Source organism: Hypanus sabinus, chromosome 28, assembly GCF_030144855.1.
Source record: "Hypanus sabinus isolate sHypSab1 chromosome 28, sHypSab1.hap1, whole genome shotgun sequence".
In the NCBI taxonomy this organism is placed as follows: domain Eukaryota; kingdom Metazoa; phylum Chordata; class Chondrichthyes; order Myliobatiformes; family Dasyatidae; genus Hypanus; species Hypanus sabinus.
This window is the reverse complement of record NC_082733.1, coordinates 31,744,401-31,771,447: the sequence shown is the minus strand read 5'-3', so window position 1 is coordinate 31,771,447 and position 27,047 is coordinate 31,744,401. Positions and strand designations below refer to the sequence as shown.

General features: G+C 38.3%; 1 protein-coding gene across 3 annotated transcripts; it reads right to left on the bottom strand.

Annotated features, from left to right (window-relative positions):
* On the bottom strand, nt 1-26,726 carry mrps11 (mitochondrial ribosomal protein S11). 3 transcript variants are annotated; one of them, XR_009508386.1, is made up of 7 exons: nt 26,566-26,726; nt 19,815-19,946; nt 17,652-17,750; nt 15,384-15,513; nt 6,651-6,716; nt 3,514-3,641; nt 1,771-2,207 (listed from the first exon to the last, which is right to left on the bottom strand). XR_009508386.1 is itself a non-coding variant. In XM_059952853.1 (6 exons), exons 1-6 carry the CDS (start codon nt 26,628-26,630, stop codon nt 2,100-2,102), a joined length of 600 nt encoding a protein of 199 aa, XP_059808836.1. In that variant the 5' UTR covers nt 26,631-26,726; the 3' UTR covers nt 1-2,099. The 3 variants fall into 3 exon arrangements, 2 of the variants coding, with proteins under 2 accessions (XP_059808836.1, XP_059808837.1); XM_059952853.1 differs by lacking the exon at nt 3,514-3,641 and having other exon boundaries at nt 1-2,207; XM_059952854.1 differs by lacking the exons at nt 1,771-2,207; nt 3,514-3,641 and adding an exon at nt 3,648-6,567.
* Nucleotides 26,727-27,047: the final 321 nt, after the last annotated feature.

The following is a 27,047-nucleotide window of genomic DNA, read 5'->3' as shown; positions in this document are numbered from 1 at the left end:
ATATAATTATACTTCACTGTAATTCACATTTTTTCTCTATTATTACATATTGCATTATATGGTTGCTGTAAAGACAACAAATTTCATGACATATGCCGGTGATATTAAACTTGATTCTGATTAAGTATTTTTTTTTATGTACAGAAGGTGGTTGATACTTGGAAAACATTAACAACAGAAGTGGTGGAGTTAGGTGTAATCTTAGCTTGAGTTATTTAGACAGGCACTTTAAAAGGCAAAGGTGTAGAAGAACACTAATGTGGACAAATAGGTTAGCATGAACATGGTTGGTCAAGGTGCTTGTTTCTCTGCTGTGCAATTCTATGACTGATTTTGTGGTTCAAATTCTTTAAATTATTAGTTAATTTATACATATACAAATATATATTCTGAGGGACTTCAGAATATCAAACATAAAGGGCAGTGAAGCTGCTCTTCTACCAGACCATATATACAAAGAGATTCTGCAGAGCGCCACATACAAAATGCTGGAGGACCTCAGCAAGTCAGGTGGTATCTGTGGAGGAGAGTAAACTGTTTACGTTTCAGCCTAAGACCCTTCATCTGTTCAGCCCTGAAGAAAGATCTTTGTCTAAAATGTTGATTGCTTATTCCCATCATGGATGCTGCCTGACTTGCTGAGTTTCTCCAGCATTTTGTGTGTGTTGCTCCTGTTAGGCCACTGTTGTTTTTCATCAAGCTTTTCCAAAGTGAGCATTAAATATGCAAACATAACGTTAAGTGAACAGAGCTTAATTAAATCAGAAAGAATGATTGTAGTGAAACTCGTTCAAAATACCTAAATAACTTCAGAATGTACTCTCTGAAGAGGTGTAATCATAAAACATTTCAAGGAAAAGTTTCAAGATGGAATAGGGAAGGGAGATGTTTTTTTATGTACTCAAGTGCCAATTTTCCTGTTTCCCACTTTATCAGACTACTGTCAAACTGGGAGGACTCGCAATTATTCAAATTGTTCCTTGAAGAAACAGTACAGCTAATAAAGTAACTCTCAGGAGAGTCTAATAAAAAAGATGGTTATGATTAAACCGCTATTCTAGTCAAGCACACAACATATATACCAGGCAGATAATTCTGGAATATTATTAGAGTAGTAATAGTTTTCATTCTTTTTAGATCCCTACTGACATAACTCTAGTAAGTGGGCTGTACACAGACCCCTCAGCAGCTTAATTAGTGTGTGGCTAAGGCATGCTAAGTGGCAATTGTGTCAACTTGCAATCAAAAATCATGCAAGGTTAGAAGTTAGGCACCAATCCTGCTGTCCTTCATTTCATTTCAAATATCATTGCAACTAATCTGCAACTGAAATTGTTGTCTGACAGCGATTTAGGAACTGGAGGAAGTGTTCATTAATATCTTTAATATATTCATGAAGGTTGTGGATGTAAATGACAATTTCTTGGGATTGAATGAACCTTTGCATTCAGCAGCCCCCTGCTGAAAGGAAAGTAGAGCTTTAATTCATATTAACAAATTTTGATGAACAATAACTCATTCATACTACAACCCAAAATAAGTCTAAATGCTGCAGCTCTGAGCTGAATTAGTTCATCATACTATCCGAACTGCACTGGGAACACATTGGACATTAAAAGATTAGAGTGGGGAACACGGCCAAGGTGATGAGCATGCATCTGATTTTAATCTATTTCTAATTCTTCCCTACAATTACCAGGCTACCACATCAACTTTAAAAAAAGTGAAGCTAATAGTTTTTTAGTGTGAATAAGAAAAACTAACTTGCAAGAAAAGAAGCTTTTGAGGTAAGAGTTGCTGTATTTTCAAAATTTATTTTATGACAGTTCTTGTAGCCGTCTCCGCTCATTTGGACGAAGAGTCTTGGAGCTGTGAAAATGAACACTTTCTAATCAGCCCCTTCAATGGGAACATGCAGAATTAGAATATTTCCTCATCATTTACCCAGCACAGTCCAATTTAGCTGTTACACTCATTCTTCTGACAAGCCTCTGATAATTAGAGTTCAAATGTTTCATGTTGCTGTGGGTTGAAAAGACGACATTCTAGAACAAATGACTGGTCCTTCTGATTCCTCCTTAGTTGCACACTTCAAAGGTTTACATCCTGCGTGCTTTCCGCGGTCGGCAGCCGTTGTGGGGGATTGGAGTGTTGTCCGTAATTGAAACCACCTGGAGGCCCCCCATACTTAGTCCTTTTATAGCAGACTGCAATAGAAAAATAGCAACTTAATTTTCTTATAGCCATATCCTTAAATGTATTTAAAAGCATTGAACATATTTTTAATCAGAAACTCTGTAAACTTATCCTGCCAACAGCAGTGTTTAGCTGATTGAAAGTTCAAAATGAAGAATTCACTTGAGGTGATAAATTTACCAGTCCTTGGGCTGGTAAATTATTGAAAATCCACCTAGATTCATGTGCCCAGCACTATTCAGTCACTTCTGCTTGAAAATGCTTACAATTGTCATTTGAAAACATGATTAATTTAGCAGCCCACCATGAATAATTTTAAGTTCATTGGAGGAAAGTATAGGGGAGATGTCTGAGGTAAGCTTTGTTCAGGGAACGGTTGGGTGCTTAGAACACCCTGCCAGGAATAGTGATAGAGAGAGAGAGATGAGAGACAGTGAAGAAACTCTCAGATAGCCACATATATGAGGAGAGCTATCTCAGAACAAAGGTTAGATTGATCTTAGAGCAGGTTAAAAGGTTGGCACAACCTCGTGGCCAAAGGACCTGCACTGTGCTGTATCGTTCTATGTTCTATAAAGGAACAGCATATTTTCACTTAACGTCAGTGCCTGCTGTTGAATACTCACATAAGATGATGGGCTGATGGTTGAATGCCAACAGCATAAGTGTACCCTAGTGGATAGAGAAACAACCTTCACAAGAGAAACAAAAAAAGAGGGGCAAGTATGCCAGAGGAGTATCACCAAGAACCAGATTACAGCAGTTGAAAGAGAATAAACACTCAGACAATGATCATAACTGCTTTAAAAGCAGCACTGATGAATTAGATATGAACTATCAGCAAACAAGTGTAAAAGCCACAATAAAATTCCAATGATCTACTATCCTATTGGATGGAAATCCTGATGGTACATCATCTGGCTTACTGGGACACATTTCATATGCTTCCTTTAAACTTGCTTTAACCTCACCAGGGTCCCAAGTCATACACTCCCTTTTAGCTCATTCGGTTCATAGAACAATACAGCATAGCATTGATGCTTCGGTCCAGGTTGTTGTGCAACCTTTTAACTGAATCCAAGATCAATCTATTGCTTCCCTCCCGCATTGCGCTTTGTTTTCACTTCATTCATGTATCTAACAGTCTCTTTAATGTCCCTAATATATCTCCCTCTACCACCATTCCATGCACTGTGTAAAAAAAAACCTAACATGCTTCCTAAACTTTCCTTCAATCACCATTATTTATGTTATTGCTTTACTTTGTTCTACCTCAATTCATTGCACAGTGGCTTGATCCGTATGAATGGTACTCACTGTACATGTGACAATAATAAACCAATTCTAATTGGAATGTCAATTCCTTGTCCCGTTGGTCCTTTAGTTCTCCAGCACTGTGAGACAAGGTTACGGATCCACTGGTGTGGGATTGTTAGCTCTGTTCACTGTAAAGAAAGTTGCAATTATCCTTGGAAAGTTCATCATTCTAGTGCCTAACATCTAAATCAGGGGTTCCTGACATTTTTTAAGCCATGGACCCCTACCATTCACCAAGCGGTCCGTGGACCCCAGGCTGGGAACCCTAAATCCTAATAAAGGTGAATTAAGCCTGTTGGTATCATTTACAAGAGGAGTATCCAGAAGTGTGGAATCTGATAGACCCACATTACTAAAGTCTTGAGGGTGCCAGATCATCAGTTTCACTACAAATCAGACAAATTAGAAATAGCCAGGAAATAATGCACTCAACAACATGAGGAAGGATCAATCAGAAAATCCTCTTCTTAACTGGAGACCTCAGTGGTAAGTTATTTACAATGCACATAAAAATCATTTATGGAGGTCAGAATACTTGCGCCATTGAATAATGCCCAAGTTAGACATCATGCTTCACACATTCTTGATAGGGGCCTATAATTGGTGAGCTATTAAAATCTCATCCAGTGCGTGTACATTTGTTCTCAAGTGCCACATTCTGTGTTTCTTCCTATTTTTTCTCCACCATCATTTGGCCTGAAGCTTCACATTCTTTCAAGAAAATAAGAGCGGAATATTACAAAGCTTTATCATTGTCAAGAGGGATTTGACAGAACAAGCAGGAGGAATAAGGTCAGTGAAACCTCACATCATGAGTATGTGCCTACTTATCCTTTCATTTTATGTCCCTATAAAATGCAGAGACCAAACTCTTTCTAAAAAAAAAGGTTGTCCATTTATCAGTCCTGCATGTACACTTTTAAATAGGACACCTCTTCAATTTTCTCTTTTATATGGCTTTAATGCACTCAGTAGTTGTGATAGGTAGATAAACTGACAGGGAATTAAAGAAACACTTGGAGAAAATTATTACAAAAGGAACTGGAATGAGAGTACAAAAGCATAAATAAGGGCAATGGGCTAAATAAATATTCTCCTGGTACCAATATTTCTATAGCTCTACAAAGGTACAGCACCATGCAAAAGTCTTAGACAAACATATATAGCTAGGGTGCCTAAGACCTTTGCGCAGTACTGCATTTGCCAAAGTGGAGTGGAGAGCGAGTTTGTAAATCTGGTGGGATCAAAGAATGTTGGGAACTGCAAGGGTGAAGTGCCGCTGCGGGTGTGTGGGACAGGTGGCAGAGAAAGAGGTTCAGGGGCAGGGGACGGTGTGGGTGCAAGGCAGACTCAGCGCTGAGACACCAGGCAAGGTAATTTGATTCCAAACAACTGGTTTATTGATCTTTACAGAATATCTCTTTGGTGCTTCTTGCTCCCTCACCTTTTCCCAACTACAATTCCCCTCTTGCTGTCCTCTTCGCACTCTCAGTCCACAATACAGACCCATATCAGAATCAAGTTTATCGTCATTCACATATGTCATGATTTTTTTTGTGGCAGCAGTACAGTGCAATACATAGAATTATTACAGTACTGTATACAGTGGTTATTCCACTAATTGGCCATTCAAACAAGTCTGAAGAAATTAAGCTCTTAAGGACTAAAGCCAGTTGGAAGAAAATGTCCACATGGAGACTAACAACAGTGAGATCTTACAGCAAATAGACTAATGCCATCAGTAGATGCAGCATCAGGTCTGGTGTACCAAATAAATGTTTTGTAAGTTAATTTGCTAAGAATTAATCTCTGGACAGTCTGGGGTATAATAATGAATAATGTTTATGTGCAGTGTTCTGAGAAGCCATCTCTAGGGTGTAAAGACTTATTTTTCTTTCCAAAGCACGGAGGTAGCGGAGGGAATCAGCTTGTTCTGACGAATGCACTTCCTGTTTTATGCTTTCTTAAGCACTCACACCACCCACGGCACGTTAATGTATTTAGTACACAAAGCTAATATTGGTAAACCGCAAGAATGATTTCTCAGTCTTCCTATCTAATTAGTATTTTTTTCCTCGAGAAATGGTACTCTAACTGTAATAGAGTGAAAAGGGAAAGTGGTCTTCAAACACAGAACTAATACTTGGTTTAGGTAAAGTTCTTATTTCAGATTTACACATTATACGGAGGTATATTTTTTGTTCTTTCCCCTTTATCACCCCTTGTTTCCCAGATGCAACATCACTGTTGTTGAGTGATTTCAGAACTTAAAAAAAATAGAACATAGTCAAGCTGAACTAATTCTTAAACTACTGATGGGAATATTTGCCCAGAAGTTGATAGCTTTTCTCAATGTTGTGGAGCAGTACTGATATTACCAGACTAGACCATGGAAGAGATCTGATATAAAAATATTGCTGAATTAAAATAAAAAGAATCTGCTGACCTCACTTGCATCTGATTCTAGTCTCATCACAAATATGGATGGTCCTCAATTTCTTTCTAGCCAAACATCACACTCACCCTTCCCTCCCCAACCGTAATACAACTAACCATATTATGGAAAGCCCATTGCTAGTAACTTGGGCCAATAGTATTATCAAGCAAAATTTGACACAAAGCCATTAAAAAATCTAATAAGGATGGTGGTGTTAAGGAATGTCTTAAAGAAAATAGGGTGGAAAGGTACTGTAATGGTTAGTGTAACGACTATTATTTTCACTGCTGGAAAATTCAGATGTAATGCACTATTTCTTTTTTTTAAACAATTGAGGCAGGTTTCTGCTCCATCTTAGTTTGAAGTTTTAAAGTTTTTAAAACTCAATAGTTTTCTAAGTAGGTATAGGCTTCTAAACAATCTAACTGCTGGTGTACAATTGTTTATCTGAATTATTTTGTGTAATAGTGCATCATACAATAAACACTTACGGACATATTAATACATTAAACATTCAAAGATATATTATTCAAATTACAAACAATTGGTGGTTAAGCAAGTATGTACTGAGATCTCAAAAATGCATTTGATAAACGTTTTCTTTCGCCTTGGAACTGCTTCAGGAGACAAAAAGGCAACAATAAGCAGGTGATAGAAAAGGTATTATGGAAACATCAGCATTTGAAATGCTGTAACTCACCATCCTGCCAGGTCCCAAACCTTTCACCATCACACGAACAAAGTTTATTCCCCGATCAATTGCTTTCTGTCCACAAAACAAAAATTATCAAATTTTATTTATTCTAAAAATGTTATTTTTTAAAAAGCAAATTCCTTTTCCCCCTCTGCACTCTCATCAATGATAGTATCTTTTTAAAATCTGCTGATATAATTAATTGTTATTCCCATTTGTTTTTGCTTCCCCTCTAATTTTCCTTCTTATAATATATTAGGAGCCGAGAGATAATGTTGCAGTTATATAGGACCCTGGTCAGACCCCACTTGGAGCACTGTGCTCAATTCTGGTCGTCTCACTACAAGGATGTGGAAACCACAGAAAGGGTGCAGAGGAGATTTACAAGGATGTTGCCTGGACTGGGGAGCATGCCTTATGAAGACAGGTTGAGTGAACTTGGCCTTTTCTCCTTGGAGTGACGGAGGATGAGAGGTGACCTGATAGAGGTGTATAAGATGATCAGAGGCATTAATCGTGTGGATAGTCAGAGGCTTCTTCCCAGGGCTGAAATGGTTGCCACAAGAGGGCACAGGTTTAAGGTGCTTGGGAGTAGGTACAGAGGAGATGTCAGGGTTAAGTTTTTTTTTTACGCAGAGAGTGGTGAGTGCGTGGAATGGGCTGCTGGCAATGGCGGTGGAGGCGGATACGATAGGGTCTTTTAAGAGTATTTGGATAGGTACATGGAGCTTAGAAAAATAGAGGGCTATGGCTAACCCTAGTAATTTCTAAGGTAGAGACATGTTTGACACAACATTGTGGGCTGAAGGGCCTGTATTGTGCTTCAGGTTTTCTATGTTTTCTAATATCCATTGTCAGTGTCTCTTCACTCTTGGCATAGCTGTTGATTAAAGATGCCATGATACTGTCAACAGGAGGGGTCGTATTCATTTCTCTGAAAATATACTGACGCTGTTCTGGCTATACTGAATTATAACAGTGGAAATCCTCCAAAGTACTGATCATCTTTGATGGGAAACTTTCACCATCAGAGAATTTACACACTGGCTGGAGGGAACTAAGGAAACAAAACTCTTTGCATCTAAAATGTCTACTTAAAGAGATCAACAAACATAAACCTTAAAGAATATCAGTGAGATCTGTGGCAGGATATATGTTTTGTGGTTCAGAAACAGTGCTTCATTAAGTTTGGCAGTTCAAGGAGGAAGTTTTAACAGAATACTGTCAGACCCAACAAAAGAAAACATGGTGGCCGTGGTGTTGGATGTTTTGTGCCAGTGTAATCTGTTTCTGTTGCTGGAGCTCACATCTTGAACATGGATACCTCAAAAGCGTGCCAAGAAGTTTGACTTCATGACTAAATAATAGACCTGAGGTGCACTAATTACACAGTAAATAAACAAAAAAAAATGATAACTAATAATGAGTTATATTTAATCTTGATTAGTTCAACTTGTCAATGTATACTTTCCATCTACAATTATTTGAATAGTTTCCTCCAGAGCCTGGAAAAAGCTACTGCTTGCAACCTCCCATTTTAAATCTTTTTAGTTTTCTCTCAGTGATTGAAGGACCCATGACAGAATAATGAACATTCAGAACATCAAACAATACAGCACAGTGCAGGCCCTTTGGCCCATGATATTGTGCTGACCTTCCAAGATCAACCAAATTTTCCTTTCCATACAGCCCTTTATTTTTAATCAAAAGTTCAAAGTAAAATTTATTATCAAAGTACATATATGTCACCATATACAACCTCGAGATTGATTTTCTTGCAGCCCTTCTCAATAAATCCTTAATGGAATAACCATGATAGAATTAATGAAAGACCACACCAGCTTGAGAGTTCAACCAATGTGCAAAATACCAAACTGTGCAAATACAAAAATAAATAAATAACAACAACAACAATAATAATAATAATAATAATAATAATAAAATAAAATATTAAGAACATGAGATGAAGAGTCCTTGAAAGTGAGTCCATAGGTTGTGGAAACAGTTCAATAATGGGGCAAGTGACATTGAGTGAAGTTATCTCCTTTGGTTCAAGAGGCTGATGGCTGCGGTTTAATATCTGTTCCTGAAACTGGTGGTGTGAGTTCTGAGGCTCCTGTACCTTTTTCCCAATGGCAGCAGCAAGAAGAGAGCATGACATGGGTGGTGGGGTCTCTGATGATGAATGCTGCTTTCCTGCGATATCGCTCCATATAGATGTAGTTAATGGTGGGAAAGGCTTTACCTGTGATCAACAGAGCTGCATCCACTACTTTTTGTTGGATTTCCTGTTCAAGGACATTGGTGTTTCCATAACAGGCTGTGATGCAGCCAGTTGATACACTTTCCACCATACGTCTATAATAGTTTGTGAAAATTTTAGATCCATGTGCCTACCCATAACATTATTCCCTCTCGTATTTACTATTTCAGCTCTGGGGAAATGTCTCTGGCATACCACTTGACCAATGTGTCTTATCATCTTGTACACCTCTAACAAGCCAACTCTCATCCTCCTTTGCTGCGACTCAGTGTATTGAACATCCAGTATAGTGATTCTTGGTATTGGTTCATTACCTAATGTCTTGGAGCTTTATATTAAAAACATCTTAAAACACTAATTTTCAATATCCCTCTCCCCCAAACTTATTCTGGGAATGAACTGATCAATAATAGTTCAAAATCTGGCTTGTTTGTATTTAAAGTTTATATATCACAGACCCATAGTAATGTGCTTGATTGTTAAATGGCCTCTGAAATGGGATACCATGTACCTCTGTTCAGAGGTAATAAGGGTTGGCAATATATTCTCGACATGGCAGCAACAGTCACATCCCATGAATGACTGATGAAGAAATAATTACAGATAGGCAACAGAATGGCAGATCAACACAGGTATTTCTCATGGCGTTTCTGGTGACACACTGACCTTATCATGAAAGTGTTATGCTACATAATGTCCAATGAATAATTCAAATAATGAGGATTACGTCCTCTTACAGCCAAAGTCCACCCATAATATTTATAGTTTAATCAGCATTAGGTGAGTAAACAAAAATCTCTCTTCATAATGATTACTTCTGACTAAGATGAAACTTTTTCAGTTAATAGCATGATTTTGATGAATATTCCAAATAATGTTGTAAACAATAACCAACTATAATTTCGACAAATTTTGATTATTAAATTGGATACAAACATGACAGGAAATGTAGCAAAGGGGAACAAAGACTTTAAAACAAAAGACTGAAATTATCAGCGATCATTCTAAGTTTCACAAAACAAATCAGAGGATGTCATATTACTGAGTAACTTAGATGTCAAATCAAGGTACAAGTTTTAATTGATAAAGCACAGCTTTGTTTCATTTTTGTGTGGGGGATAATTGTGAAGCCAGTACAAAAAAGGGACAAATCATGACATCACTTTTTTTTAGTTGAATGGAACTTCTTGCAATAAGCTATCAATGAAACATCATTGAAATACAAACAAAAAACTACAGATAATGCAACTCCTGAGCAACACATAAAATAAACTGGAAGAACTCAACAGGTCAGGCAGCTTCTGCCCCCATCCTTTCCAGTCCTGAAACTTCGTCTGTTTATTTCCCTACATTGATGCTGCCTGACTTTCTGAGTTCCTGCAGCATTTGGTGTGTATTGATCTGAAATGTTAGCTTAGTTTCTATTTTCACAGATGTTGCCTGATCTGCTGAGTACTGTCAGAATTTTCTTGTTTTCATTTAAGACTGAGTAGAATTTGTTTTACTGTTTTACTGGAGCATTTCTCAGATATCTTAAAAAGAGATTTATGAAAAATGAGAGAGCATGGATAGAAGATAATCTAGTTTTTATTTAAGATACTTTTCCTTCAAAAAAGTTCATGAGCTAGGGCCTTTGCCATTCTGTCAATGTAGTTTGGAAACCAGTTACCTAATCTAATGTCACCTTGCAGCACTAAGTTTGGAAGCCTGCAGGTCAATGCTGTCAGGTATGTATTCAAGTCTTTTTTTAAAATGTGATGAGGATTTCTGCCTAATCACTCTGGCAGCCAGTGAGTTCCAGACCTCTATTATCTCTGAGTGAAAGATAATTTCCTTATCCCCATCTATTCTTTTCACCAGTTACAATGAGAGTCAATGTATCGCTGATTTTTGACTCCTTTGCTAAAGGAAATAGATCCTTACTACTTACTCTTATATTTCTTTCAAATTTTAGACACCTCATTTATCTCCCTCCAGCTTCCCCTATTCCACCTTAACCACTATTACCAGCTGCCAGAGTGATTAATAAAGACTCAGATATGAACTCTGGAGCACTGACCTGCAGGGCTCTGAACCTAGCGGTGGAAGGTGAGATCAGCACCTCTCCAACCAGAATAGACACAGTGGCCTAATTGTCACCTTTTCTTTCTGACTGGTCATGTTCTATAAATTCTCCTCATTGCTACAACTTTTCATTCCTGGCAACTTCCTGAAGTGCAATCATTTCTGTTCTGTAATGTGGCAATGAGAATTGTCCATCATATTAAAGCTGTGGCCCAAGCAATGTTGCATCATTTCAAGCATAACCTGCTCTTACAAGCTTTGGCTAATAAAGGAAAACAACCTCTGTGTCTTTCTCACCACAAACAAGAGAAAATCTGCAGATGCTGGAAATCCAAGCAACACACACAAAATGCTGGAGGAACTCAACAGGCCAGGCAGCATCTATGGAAAATAGTACAGTCAGCATTTCAGACCGAAGGGTTGACTGGATTCTTTTCCATAGATGCTGCCTGGCCTGCTGAATTCCTCCAGCATTTTGTGTGTGTGGCTTGACTTTCTCACCACCTCATTTACCTGCCCTGCTACCTTTGAGGATAATATTATCAATGACTGTCCATGAAGAATGACTTATGACTGGCAAATAGGCAACTGCATAGCTTGACAATAACAAATCTGCTGACTGACAGACAAATCTTTAAGTTACAAAATTGTAAAATTAAATACTGAAAAAAAGATGGCGCTTCTACTGAATATCATGGACTGAATGCTCACTGAAACGAACATTATTATACCAAGATGTTCATTACAAATATGAAAATTGTAAAAGCACATATGACTCATTTTGAGTTAATATTCCTATTGTGTTTAGTATGTGTACTTTTCTGCACTATTTCATGGTGATAGCACCACCTACTGAAGATATTCTTTACTATGCAATATGGTAATTATACTATTTTTGAAATGCATGAACAATTCTTAACAACATTTTCTATACATCCATGTCTCTGCTAATCTGTGTGTCTATAAAGAGGTACATTCAGGATTTATTTTCTATCTTCTGCAAGACAATGTCACTTCATGAGTATTGTAAAATCACAATGACTGAGGTTGACTAATAGAATACAGTTCAGTCAGTGCAAGAAAACAAGCACAGATGCAGTGATTTTATAAACTGATTGAAACTGAAAATAGCAAAATTAATTTATGGGAATATTATTTCTGTCGTATTTTTTGCACAAAATATTGAATGTCTTCTCAGAAAATATGTAATTTGTTACTACAGGCAGCTGTGGAGGCCAAATCTTTATGTATATTTAAAGCAGAGGTTGATAAATTCTTGATCAGTCAGGGCATGATGGGATATGGAGAGAAGTTTAGAGAATGTAGCTGAGAAGAAAAATGAATCAGCCATGATGGAACAGACTCGATGGACCAAATGGCCTAATTCTGCTCCTATATCTTATGGTCTAAAATGTGGGCTTTTGGAGTTAAGCAGCTCATTTTGCAAACAGATACTGTTTCAGCAACACAACAAGATTAAATAAGTGAGGGTATACAATCAGGTTTTGTTTCATTTGATCAATCTGGTAAATGAAACTCACTGTTACTTTGAAGAATTCACATAAATTTACCAGAAATATGATAACCAAAAATATGCAGGTAAGAACAGAATAAACTTTTAATTGAAAAGCAGACTCATCTCATGTTTCCATTCGATCAACATAATTGCTCCAAGAGATGTTTAGAATTGTAATTCAAGTTGCAGTGGATTTGGATGGTTAAGAAGAATGTGAAATATCACCTTACAGTTGAGTTTTTAATTCCTTCCCATCTGTCAATTTTTTATTACGAATGTCTGGTCATCTGCAGCTAGGTTCAAATTTCCTTGCAGCTTCGTTCATCAACAAACATAGTTAAATTATGTAGGGTTTGATTATCAGAATAGTTATTTATAGTAGCATCACAACTTTGCAAGGGTGCTAGTCTTCTATAAGGAGCATCTCCTAGCCATAAATGCAAATATAGCTGTCTTAGATTTTAAGAGGATGAATACACATCCCATCTTGAAATATATCAGACAAGATTGATAAGAGTGGAGAGAATTGGAAATGAGTGAAAGGAAGTTAACATATGGGCACAAGATGTAGCTGGCAGATACAGAATAGAATGACATGACACCTGAACTGTTTAGTGGCTGATAGCTGTGATCCTATTAGCCAGATACAAAAGGGCATCCAAAGGACATCTCTATACACCATGGCCAGGGACCAGGACCATGTATGAAAAGGAACAAGATACTGAGCAACCTTCTCAAGATACAGCTTTAGTGTTAATTGTGGGTAGAACCCTGTTTCATTTGTCAATTATTTTGAATTTTACAAATCATTCAGGCTGAACCCTCAAGTAAACTTGCTGCTTGAAAGTAGCACCTGTATATGAGATGGAGTAGAGGACAAATTAACACAAACTGATCGGCCATGTGATCTATAGGTCCTCCCTGGTCAGGAATGCCTGGCTTATTAACAGTCCACACAGATTAATGAGTGTTTAAGTAGTCAGGTGATGGACATGCTAGTAGATGAGGGGCCATGGGAATCTTCTGCCAAGCAGGAACTAGGTTTGTGTCAATGTTATTGCTTACGGTAAAGCCCTCCCAACCATTGAGGACATCTACATTGAAACACTGTTGTAGGAAAGGAGCATCCATCATCAGATATCCTCACCACCCATGCCATGCTCTCTTCAGGCAGAAAGTACAAGGGCCTCAGGACAATAAAATACACCTTTTAGATGTAAATGTACAAATGAAAGCTTATCCCAATTACACTATGGTATTTTAATATGGTCCTTGATGAATACAACATTGGCCTTTGGGTTGCATGTCCACTTAAGGCTGCCAGTATCCCTGAACAATTCATTTTGTTCAAGGTTTCAAAATCCAGATCTGGTAAAAGCTTGCATTGTAAAAGTAGTTGCCACTATCCACAGACTAGCATCCTCTAGTTGATTTTAGTTAGGGACAGATGATATCTTACACAGACTGATTCTTCGGAATATATTCCCCAATTCAGAGTTTGTAGAATTTCTAGGAGATTGCTCATCCCCTAGTTAGAGGTTCTGAAAAAAACTTGTTATAATAGAAGATGAAAAAAAAATCAAATTACCTAAAAAAAGCATAACACAGAAAGACTAGGGGAAAATGATTTAGCCCTCCCTCTATGTGCGGGAAAAAAGTTTAAAACAGATCAAGAAATGCTAGAATTCTGAACTGAATAACACCCTACCACTAGAAATCATCATTGATGCCAAAGACACAGTTTAAAATGCATACTCAAGGAATGTACATTAGGCCTCTGGTACAAACCATAAAGTAACTTATGCTTCGATTGCAATTATATTTTTAAAGTCTATAATGGCATCACCATTATAGTGCCCATGACCAGAAACCTGATCTTTATGCTGAGTTAGCAGGTGGGTTACCCCAGGAGTTTTGCATTGCTTAACTCTTTTCCCAACATCTGCAATTCAGACAAAAGTGTTTGGCCCTATGTTCTTGAAAATTTACCTCAAGGCTTAAGCTAACACAGGTCCAGTAAGTAGGGAATTGGTATATTGTGCTTTTTATAGATAAATTATGAAAGACTCAGGCCTTCTATTTCTTAAACATAAAAATGAAAAAATTCTCAGCAATGTTTCTAATCAATAGTTTAATATTTCCCTGTAGATAAAAACAATGATGCAAATGTATAATGCATGAATACCTTGGCCGATACCACTAATTATTTTTGAGATCCAGCCTGACATCAATCGGGAAACTGAATGAGGACTACTGTCTGCCAGTCTGAAGAGGATATTGTTAGAATATTTACAGATTCTCACTAGGGAAAGGGCAAATGTTATTGATGAATTTATGTGTGCTTCATGGCAAGGGACATTAATTCTTAGAAATGGAGCCAGCATCAGCATCAAATGGTCCCCAATGAGACAGAGAATGTGTTCAATGCAGAGTGGTTCCCTCCACAATGTTCAGTCAAGCACTCCCAGGACACATCAACTCTCTCTCTCCTACATTAACAATGAATCAGTGCCAAAAAAAAAATCACTTGGCAATTTGTACTACAATAACATGGGATTTTTATTTCTCATACCAATCACCTTTGTAGCCTCTCTAAATCAGTATGCTCGATCCTGTGAGACCATGTTTACTATTAATTAAATGACACCTGCCCAAAGTTATTTCATGTTGAACCCATACAGCCAGCAGAATGCAAATATATATCTGCTCAGATTGATTGGTGTCTTCAACAAAAAGAACCACTGTGTAATCAAGTCTCTACAGGAAATTTGGTGAACTCTGGATTTAGGGATTCATGGATTTTATTAAAAAGTGTCAAAAGTGTCAACTGATTCTCAGATTCACTATATACGAGCAAGTTAACTATCTATATTGGGGAGAAAAAGTGCTGCTTTACCGCTGCTGCTGAAATGCCGGCCGTCTGAGCAGCAATGGGGGTTCCCTTCTTTGCATTCTTAAACCCTTCGGTACCACATGAAGTCCGCACCATGCTCTGCCCATCGTGGGTAGTAACTTGAATATGCGTGCTATGAAAAATATAATGGCGTTTCAGAGAGAGAGAAAAAGTTAAGAAAATAATCAATATAAATCTGTAGGTTACTTAATTACCACAAAGTTATCTTAAACTAGATAAAGAATGCTTATTGCTGATGCACAAGCCCATGTCAATTATAGCTATTTTCACAAAGACTAAAACATTGCTCCTCTCTATCTGGGCTGCAAGAGACCCTGACCTCAGATTGCTCTGATGTGCTTTTCTTACTTCCTGTGAAAATCACCATAGGACCTCCCTGGTTAAGATCTCTAACTGGTATCAGACTAGGGATAGTTCAGTGGTTCTGCTACCTGAGATGCTATGATTATCATTTCAGTCAGCAGAAGAAAGTGTTGACCAGTAAGAGAGGATGGTGCTAAAAAGTGGAAGTCAAAAACTTAGCAATTAACTGATACATAGAACCATTCTGCCAATGAGAGCATATTCAAATACTGATATTGTCAAAAAAAATTACAAATTACATTTGCATAGAAACTTCAAGAGAAAAAAAGGAGTCCTATACACACACAAATACCAGTAGAACTCATGCAAGTCAGGCAGCTCCTATGAAAGAAATGCCTCCTGATTTGCTAAGTTCCTCCAGCATTTTATGTGTGTTGCTTTTCTCAGTATCTGTAGCAAAAAAAACCTATATGTTTCAAGAAAATGCAGTAAAAAAAAAAGAAAAGTAGAACAAAGAAAGAATTGTAGTATGGAAAGGCTAGTTTAAAATGACTTTCAAGAGGTATCTGAAAAGAAAGTTAATTCAAAAGGCAGAATTCAAAAATTAGGCCCAAAGCAGTGGGAGAGATTATTGGGAGAAGATAAAACATAACAACGTGAAATAAAAGAATCAGAAGAATGAAAATTTGTAAAATTATTTAGGGTTGGAGTCACTTGCAGAGATGAAGTGAACTGAGTCCATGAAATAACTTAAACATAAACTCAGGAACTTTAAACTTGAAATATTAGAGCACCTGAACACAATCTAAGTTCACAAGGTCAGAAGTGGATGGGAGAGGACAGAGTGTGGAAAGGAAATTTTTGAATCAGCCAACAATCCTAAAGGCAGGTTAATGGGAGGGCAACTGAAGAGAACTGGAATAGCAGAGTGTGGATTATACTCATGCAGATGAAGGTATCAGAGGCAGAAAGACTACGTCAGTTAATGTAATGAAGAGAGCAGGATAGGAAGAGTGAAAGAACGCATGGAGAAACTAGAATTTTGATATACATTGTATTCTGCATCAAGTGGCTTGAATTAATTATTGATTGAATTTAGTTGTTCACTCTAGTGTGGGTCAATGTTAATTTTGTTTGGGCAGTTCCAGGTATGTTAAAAGTTCTATTTAAATGGAGGTTGTTGTTTGAGGTACAATAGACCCGTTACACTACTTTGAAGGTTTTAGTGCTGTACTGACTTCTGTACAACCATTTCTACTCATCTCACCAGTTTGCCCAATCAATTCTGCTCCTGAGGGCACGTTGTTTGTCAATAACCTTCAAGGAGTCTTAATACAGCTAAACATGTTTCACATTGGGCAACATGTCATCTAAAGCTTTGACTGTGATACCAACTACCACCAAGCCAATTCTGTCCCAAATTAATAATTCTCAGATGCACGCTTACAAGCAAGAATCAAAACAGAGGAAGAGGAATCACAGCTAATGTTTTCTTCCTTGTAACCTAGAGCAGCAAAGGGAATAACAATGCTGTGACTAGTATGCAGCTTCCTTCAAGAGGACCACAACCTCATCATGGTTTGGAGACTTATGTGCCTCAATGACCTGGAGAGCTATGTTGCCTGGAGTCAGGGCTTTGTACTTTGGCTCTTGGCAGGGTCACCCATACCAAACCAGTGAAAGGGTAGAGGCCAAACTAAGAGTGGTCAACAGGTCTTCCAGATTTAGGGGTTCAGCTCAGGGCTAACAACCCTGACTAGTTAAAAGGAAAAAAATTGTTATGGAAACGCAATGAAAATTTCTTCTATACCTGTGTCTAATGGTATGGACAAATAGAGATGGAGGACCTTCATTGCTGCCCTAAGTGCCAGTGGCATAACAGGCTACAAGTAAGTATGCAGCTTAGCTTAGAAAATCTTGCTTTATGGATAAATTATCACCACTTACTTATTATATGTTGCCTTGACATGCACTATGTGCAAATCTTCATATTTTTTGCCTTCCCAATGCAAAGAGCTCTCCTGTCCTGGCATTGGTGGTAGGATACTATACATAACAGAAATAGTATTCATTTCACAACATAAATAATTGATAAACAAGCAAAACATTAACTCAAATCTTCCTCCCCAACCCCATAAATTACCTGTAAATAAACAAAAGTCATTTGGTTCATTATATTCCTGCCCAATATTATTAATTGATTAATATTGCACAACTATACTGAACTCCTGTATTTATGATTTGTCATAAGTAATTACAAGCACAGAGTGATCAATAACATGGAAAGGCAAGTGGAAAGAATTCCCCCTACAAAGTTTCTTAGAAGAGATTTAAAACCAGCTCTATCCAGGCAGACATAGAAGGCTACCCTATCCCAGTTGACCACAATGCTGTGAAAAAAATCAAGTGGTCACTTCCAAGCAAGAATCAGTAGTGATGAACTTGGTTAACTTTTATGCTCTCTAAGCATACTGAAGTCAATTGTGGTGACAACTCAACCACCCCCCCCCCCAACCAAATTCCAATTGTGTCAATTGAAAACTTAAGTCAACTGTGGTGGCACCACCCAGGCCACGTCCTCCTCTTGCAGCTGCCATGAGGAAGAAGGTACAGGAACCTCAGGACTCACACCACAGGATGAAGTACACTCATTACCCTTCAACCATCAGGCTCTGAACCAGTGGGGATAACTTCACTCACCTGATCACTGAACTGTTTCCACAACCTACTTTCAATGACTCATTTTCTTGTGAGCATACTCAGTAAATCCCAGAAACATAATAGAATCAATGAAAGACCGCACCCAATAGGACAGACAAAAAACTGATGTGCAAAAGACAACAAAGAGAAAAAGAAATAATGATAGATAAATATCATGAGATGAAGAGTCGTTGAAAATGCCACCACAGTTGACTTCAGTTTTCTTGAACAGCAGAATGATATTTGCAATTTTCCAGTCCTCCAGAAACATGCCAGAATCTAATGATTCTTGAAAGATCATTACTAATGCCTCCACAAACTCTTCAGCTACCTTTTTCAAAATCCTGTGACGTAGTCCATTTGGTTCAGGAGTCTTACCTACCTTCAGAACTTTCAGCTTCCCAAGTTCTTTCTCCCTAATTATAGCAAGTGCACCCACTTCTGCCCCAACACTATTGAACTTCCGGCATACTGCTAGAGTCTTCCACATTGAAGACTGATGCAAACTATTTATTTAGTTTGCCCGCCATTTCCTTGCCCACCATTACTATCTATGCAGTTTCATTTTCCAGTGGTCAGATATCTACTCTCGCCTCTCTTTTACTCTTTACATCTCTGATGGTTGCGTGATCCTGCCTTTGGAGTACTTCCTCTTTGGGATGTATCTATCCTGCATCTTCCAAATTTCTCCTGGAAACTCCAGCCATTGCTGATTATCCATTATCCCTGCTAGTGTCCTCTTCCATTCAACTTTGGCCAGCTCCTTTATCAAGCCTCTGTAACACTCCACAGCCAACTTTAGCTATCATATTGTGATCACATGTCCCCTAAGGGTTCCTTTACCTTAAGTTCCCCAAACAAATCCAGTTCATTACAAAATTTCCAATCCAGAATAGCCATTCCCCTAGTGGGCTCAGCCACAAGCTGCTCTAAAAAAACTATCTAATAGGCATTCCACAAATACTCTCTCCTGGGATCCAGCACCAACTTAATATGTTGACATAATATACTTCAAGAATAAATTTTCTTTAACCTTTTACTACAATACACGTTAGATAGATCAAATTAGAGTTAAAATAGTAGGATACTTGGTAAAGCTTTGTACTGTTAGTAGACAGAAATAAACAAGGTACCTTATGTCCAATTCAAAACCCGATTTGGCAAGCAAAATAAAAATCCCTCTAAACTATATAAACCAACTGCCTTGCTCCACTTGCAAGACCAGATTATTTTGCAATGGCCCTTATTAAAATTCTTGTTTGAAAGCAGAGGAAATGAATTGTTACTTTTTAAAATGTTACTATTTCTTGATGGTGACTAGTAAAATTATACCATTTAGATCAAAAATAGGCACCTGGCTACCTTCAAGAAAACACTTAAAATAATGCAGCTGGGAAAGAGATGGAATACCTGTAGTCTGCTGCTGACTGTCTAGATTGTGTTAGTTCTGTAGAGGCTTTCTCCTTTTCTGTTGCTTCTTGCTGCCTCTGTAAACTTGTTTGTAAATATCGGCACTGGGCCTCCAATGAACAAACGTAAGAACTAGGAGAAGAAAACATGACCAGTTTAGCACAAACACAGATAAAACTCCACACAGGAGACACAGAACATGAACTGAATTTACTTTAATATTTGAAAGTTGTGATCACCTTCCCACAGTGATGAATTTCTGATATCACTGGCTCTACATTGGATTAAGTAAATGAAGACCATCTGCTTATTCTTACTATATATAAAGCAGAACTGAAAATTTCTGTTTTTTTCAGAGATACTGCTTTATGAATAAGGCATTTTATGCAATGTACTTCATATGTAGATTTAGGCTGCTGATAAAAATCTCATGGTTCAATTACTAGAGGTCTCCATGCTCTGGCAAACATTCTTCTTCAGCTGCTAACTAAAAACAGATTAGCTGGTCATTCAACATTATCTTGTTTAGAAGTAATCGACTGAAATGAATCCAGGACAGAAAGTCTGCATAAGGAGATGCAAAACTTTGTACAACAAATTCTAAGACTTTTGATTTTTATGGCTTTCAGTACTTCTTCAGACAATTGAAGAAAACACTAAGGGATGCAAAGATGACTTCAGTCACAGAAAGACAATTTTGTAGGTGTTTGTAGCAGACTAAATCTAAGGTATAGAGTTGGAAACATTCATGGTTGGAAATGCTATTTGACAGAGCAAAGGAAAACACAGGCCAGCAAGATCTAAGTTTTTCTTTTATGAACAAAATGAAATTTACTGCAAAGAGTAAGAAAGAACTATGTACCAGGTTATCAAATCAATTAATGTACCATGGCAAAAAAAAATCTGATTATCTACCTTATCACTCCCCTTTAGATACATCAATCAGACTCGTTCAGTCCCTAGTAAACAAACCCAACCCCTGTAATCTCTCCCCATGATGGAAGTCCAGACAATATCGTGCTGAAGCTCCTGTGTAGTGTCCAGTGCAAGCATATCCTTCCAAAAAGTGAGATGACCAGAACCGCACACAGTATTCCAAGTCTAAACAGGATTTTTAGTAAAGTTGCAACAGGTTATTGGATAGAGAGAAGGATGCTGTTCCCGCTTGTAGTACCAGGGAGCCAATTTAAAGTTTTGGCTACAACTTTGAGTAGTGATTGAGCATAAGAGTGTTGAAGGTACGTTGTAGACATTGGCGAAGCAGTACTTGGAACACTATATACAGTTTTGGTCACCTTGTTATAAAAAAAGCATTTAATAAACTGGAAATATTGCAGAAAAGATTTATCATGATGTTGCTTGTACTTTTGGGTGGGGGGAAATGGAGATATTGTGTAGACTAGGACTTTATTTCCAGAGATGTGGGAGATTAAGGGGTAACCTGATTTAGATAGCTAGAAGTTTAGAGAGAAGTGGGTCAAACACGGGTAAATGGAATTAGCTCACTGGGTAACACATGGATGAGATGGATTAAAAGGCCTGTTTCCATGCTCTACAAACAGCATAAGAGTTGAGCATGCCATAGACCATAATCGCCACCCTCTCTTGAAACTTCCAAGAAACTACAGACATGGTCCCTTTGGTCATCAATATTCTGTAGTGCTCTATGCCCTACTCCTAACAGGACTTCCTAAAATGCATTACCTCATAATAATCAGGTTTAAATTCTACCTGTCAACCCTCCACCCATTTTTGATATGGGTTATTTTTCTCTCTCCATTAGCACAGTCAAATCTGCCTGACATATATAAAAGCACTGCTATTGAAATTCATTATGCTTCTTTGCATTATTACTCCTTAACTTCCCCCATTAGCCTTTTTGCCTGGACTTGATTCTCACTGCTGCCTGTAAGGAGTTTGTAAATTCTCCTCAGGACCATACCGGTTTGGGTTAGTAACTAGTGGGCATGCTATGTTGGCACCAGAAACATGGTGACACTTGTGGGGTGCCCACAGCACAATCCTCGCTGACTTGTTTTCACTGTATGTTTTTCAATGTTTCAATGCACATGTGACAAATAAAGCTTACCTTTAATCTTTAATTTCTATAACCTATCCCCATTTAAACTCTGGTCCCATTCTATCACAGATATTCCCTTTGTTAGAGTTATAGAGTGCTACAGCACAGAAACAGGTCCTTCTGCCCATCTGGTACGCATCAAACTATTATTCTGCCAAGTCCCATCGACTAGCATCTGGAACATAGCCCTTCATACCTGTTTCATTCATGTACATATTCAAATTTCTTTTTAAGTTGAAATCAAATCCACCGCTTCCACTGGCAGCTCATTCTACACTCTCATCACCCTCTGAGTGAAGAAGTTCCCCTTCATGATCCCCTCAAACATTTCACGTTTCACCCTTAACCCATGACCTCTACTTCTAATTTCACCCAGCCTCAGTGAAAAGAGCTTGCTTGTATTTACCCTATCCATCATCATTACGATGATCATGACTGTTCTGGGCAAATTCTACAGAAATGGTTTGCCATTGCCTTCCGGGCAGTGTCTTTACAAGATGGGTGACCCCAGCCGTTAACAATATTCTTTTTTTTATTTATTAAATTTTTAGAAAATTACAAAGAATAAATGTAATGATAAAATAGTAAGAGAGAGAAAAAATAATATTAACCCTCCCCCCCCCCCAACTCTTGTCTAAAGAAAGAAAAAAAGAAAGAAAGAAGAGAAAGATTGCCTGGATATCGGAGGATCCCCACATGCTCCATGGAGTTCAAAGTAATTTTAATTTTTACTTTCCCCAATTACTTTATAATTTTATTTTCAAAGGACCTATGTATTTAATCCTATCTTTTGTAGGTATGGGAGCCAAATTTTCAAAAATATATATTAATTTCTTAGATTGTATGTAATTTTTTCAAGTGGAATACAACTATATATTTTATTATTCCAATGATCCATAGTTAAATATAAATCAGATTTCCAAGTAACTGCGATAACTTTTTTGGCTACTGCCAATGCAATTTTTATAAATTTTTTCTGATACTTATTCAATTTAAGTTTTGGTATTGTCCCTTCAATGTCTCCTAATAAAAATAATATTGGACTATGTGGGAGTTGTACTCCAGTAATTTGTTCCAATAAAAGTCTTAGATTTATCCAAAATGATTGAATTTTAAAACAAGACCAAGTAGAATGTAAAAAAATACCAATTTCTTGATCACATCAAAAACATTGGTCAGACATATTTGAATTCAATCTATTTATTTTCTGTGGTGTTATATATAATTGATGTAAAAAATTATATTGTACTAATCTAAGTTGAACATTTATTGTATTTATCATACTATCAGAACATAATCTTGACCAGCTTTTTCCATCAATTTTAATATTCAAATCAGATTCCCATTTTTATCTTGATTTATGAATTCCTAATTTAATTGTTTTTGAATCAAATTGTACATACAGGATGTAAATTTTTTAATTTTTCCTTTTTGAATTAATATTTCTATTTCACTAGGTTTTGGCATCAACATTGTTTGACCCAGCTTTTCTCGTAAATAAGCCTTTAATTGAAAATAACAGAAAAGAGTGTTGTTTGATATTTTATATTTATTTTTTAATTGATCAAACAACATCAATATACCTCTTTCAAAACAATCACCTATATATTTAATCCCCTTTTGGAACCAATTATGTAAAAGTTTATTATCCATTGTAAAAGGAATAAGCCTATTTTGAATTAAAGTTCTTTTTGCTAATAAAGATTTCTTTATCTCATCGTCTATAACAATATTTTTCAGAGATTGTCTGCCTGGCATTAGTGGTCGCATTATCAGGGCTTGTGATATGCACCAGCTGCTTATAAGACCATCCACCACCTGCTCCCATGGCACTGATCGGGGTGGGGGGAGTGGGTGGCTAAGCAGGAGCTAAAACCACGGGTGATCTGCAGGCCAGTGGAGGGGAGTAGCACATCTCTACTCCGCCACCCAAACCCCATCTATACCCCTTGTAATATTGTATCCCTTTATCAAATCTCTCCTCATTTTCCAACATTCTAGGGAATAAAGTCCTGACCTATTCAACCTTCCCCTGTAAGTCAGGTCAAGTCAATAGACAATAGGTGCAGAAGTAGACCATTCGGCCCCTCGAGTCTGCACCGCCATTCTGTGATCATGGCTGATCATTCACTATCAATACCCAGTCCCTGCCTTGTCCCCATATCCCTTGATTCCCCTATCCATCAGATATCTATCTAGCTCCTTCTTGAAAGCATCCAGAAAATTGGTCTCCACCGTCTTCCGAGGCAGTGCATTCCACACCTCCACAACTCTCTGGGAGAAGAAGCTCTTCCTCAACTCTTTTAAATAACTGACCTCTTATTCTCAATCCATGCCCTCTGGTACTGGACTCTCCCAACATCTGGAACATATTTCCTGCCTCAATCCTATCAAATCCTTTAATTATCTTAAACGTTTCAATCAGATCCCCTCTCAATCTCCTCAATTCCAGTGTGTACAAGCCCAATCTCTCTGCGTAAGACAGCCCTGCCATCCCAGGAATCAACCTAGTGAATCTACGCTGCACTTCCTCAATTGCCAGAATGTCCTTCCTTAAACCTGGAGACCAAAACTGTACACAATATTCCAGGTGTGGTCTCACCAGGGCCCTGTACAAATGCAAAAGGACATCCTTGCTCTTGTACTCAATTCCCCTTGTAATAAAGGCCAATATTCCATTTGCCCTCTTCACTGCCTGTTGCACTTGCTCATTCACCTTCATTGACTGATGAACTAGGACTCCTAGGTTTCTTTGCATTTCTCCCTTACCTAACTCTACACCGTTCACACAATACTCTGCCCTCTTGTTCCTGCTTCCAAAGTGGATAACTTCACATTTATTCACATTGAATGACATCTGCCAAGTATCTGCCCACTCACTCAGCCTATCCAAGTCTCCCTGTATTCTCCTAACATCCTCTTCGCATGTCACACTGCCACCCAGTTTAGTATCGTCAGCAAACTTGCTGATATAGTTTTCAATGCCCTCATCTAAATCATTGACATAAATCGTAAAGAGCTGTGGTCCCAATACAGTCCTGACAACATCTTTGTAAACTGTCTTCGTCTTATCCTCTCCTCTGCTTCTCTATAATTTAAAGGTTGCTGACAATTCATTTCCTCTCCTCCATAGATGCTACTCAACCAGATTGTTTGTCACTCCATATTCCCGCAGCATCTGTGTTGCCATATTTCTGGTGCTAACACAGCATGTCCACTACTTACTAACCCTAACTCATACGGTCACGGCGAGAATTTACAAACTCCTTACAAACAGCAGTGAGCATCAAGTCCAGACAAAGTAGTTAATGCAGGAAGCTAAGGGGTTATAGTACAAAGAAGCATAATTAATTTCAATAGCAGTGCTTTTATATATGCCAGACAGATTTGACTGTGCTAACGGAGAGAGGAAAACAGCCCATATTGAAGATGGGCGGAGGGTTGATAGGTGGAATTTAAATCTGACACAACCTCAAACATTAATTCTGTTTCTCCCTCCACAGATATAGTGTGAGCTACAGTGCATTTTCATCATGAATTTAATCATAATGAACGATCGGTGAACAACAGGCCAAATAAACTTAGCTGGTAAATTTGGGAGAAAAGAAAGATATATACTTCAATATCACCTTCCATTGCCTCAGGTCACACAGCATCTGTATGGCATCCCAAATAAAAATACACAATTTATAAAGAACATTTGAAGAGACACACAGAAATACTGGAGGAACTCAGTAGGTCAGGCAGCATCTATGGAGGGTCATGGACATTCAACGTTTCGGGTCGAGATCCTTCATCTGGAAATATGGGAAGGTAACCAGTATAAGATGATGAGGTGGAAGAGTTAGTGCAAGATTTGGCAGGATAGGTGGATTCAGTTGAGGGGGGAGGATGCGTTAAGTAGATGAGGAAAGGGGGAGAGTGGGAATGATGTTGGAAGCTGGGAGGTGTTTGCTGGAAGTGACAAAGGGCTAGCCACCTTTTGATATCATTCCCAGTCTCCCCCACTTCACGTCAAACCTCCTGGTTCACCTAGAATCTCAGCCAGTTCCAGCTCCAGCCCTTCCTACTCCAACATTTTAATACAAGTTATCATCCCCTTTCTTTCCGGTGCAGACGAAGTGTCCCGACCCCAATTGTCGACTGTCCCTTTCACTCCATGACGCCACCTGAACTGATGAATTTCACGAGTACCTTGAGCATTGCTCCAGATTTCCCACATCTGTGGTCTTATGTGTCTCCAAAGAACTTTTTAAGTCTGGTCTCAGGAAGAAAAGACCTGCTTTGCACAGCAAGATTTCACAATCAGAGTCCTGAAGAGGATTGACTGTTTATTCCTATCCGTATATGATGCTGACTTGCTGAGTTCCTTCGGTATTTTGTGCTTGGTGCTCTGGATTTCCAGCATCTTGTTTTTACAAACTTAGTGTTATTGTGATATGCAGTACTACATTAACTTAAGTTTGTCGTGCTTGTAATGCATTGCTCTGATTTTCAGGGCACTGCTACCCGGGGGTCTGGACACCCGTGATGATAAACCTGAACTTGAATAGATGATGTTACATGCAGGATGTATGTTGGGCCAAGGTGCTCGAGTGGTTGTTCCTCTTTCTCTCCCTCCCCCACCAGCACCTTGCTTCTAGTTCACCGAACTGCCAGAGAAGTACTTACCAGCCGCCTGTCCTCGGCAGCAAGCCACGGCCCAGACCCCAGACCAGGCTCCGCGCCCCCCACATTTTCAAACCTGCCGCCCGTGCCTCAGACGAAGGCTTCTCCCATCGCCAGGCCCAATGACCCCCTCATGACCCCGACCGAAGTGGGTGGGGAAAGGATGTAGCACGACAATCTCCTTATAAAGATACACCTTTTATTCTCAACAGTAACACCTCGGTTATAAATAAACTTTTAATTTCAATAGTAAAATTCTAATACTAATCTTCCTTTCTGAGGTAGCTGTGTTAAAAGTATTTGCTAAAAAATGACGCCCCCGCCTCTGTTGGTCCCGCTCAGTACAGACTGTTCCAACGTTCGGCGGGGGGGGGAGAGAGAGTTAATAATAGTTTCAGAAATGAAGCAGAATCGTTCTCGTTTGGTGTTTGTCAGACATTATTAAAGAGTTTGAGTTTAGATAAGTAAGTGCCGCAATGCGATAC

What these genes read in the sequence shown, in the direction of transcription:
- mrps11 (XM_059952853.1), bottom strand. Translation starts at nt 26,630, where the DNA reads ATGTGGGGGGCGCGGAGCCTGGTCTGGGGTCTGGGCCGTGGCTTGCTG. An exon ending in CAGTCAGCAGCAGACTACAG is followed by an intron (nt 17,751 to 19,814) that starts GTATTCCATCTC and finishes TGTTATGTATAG; the next exon opens with TATCCTACCACCAATGCCAG. An exon ending in CCGGCATTTCAGCAGCAGCG is followed by an intron (nt 6,717 to 15,383) that starts GTAAAGCAGCAC and finishes TTTTGTGGACAG; the next exon opens with AAAGCAATTGATCGGGGAAT.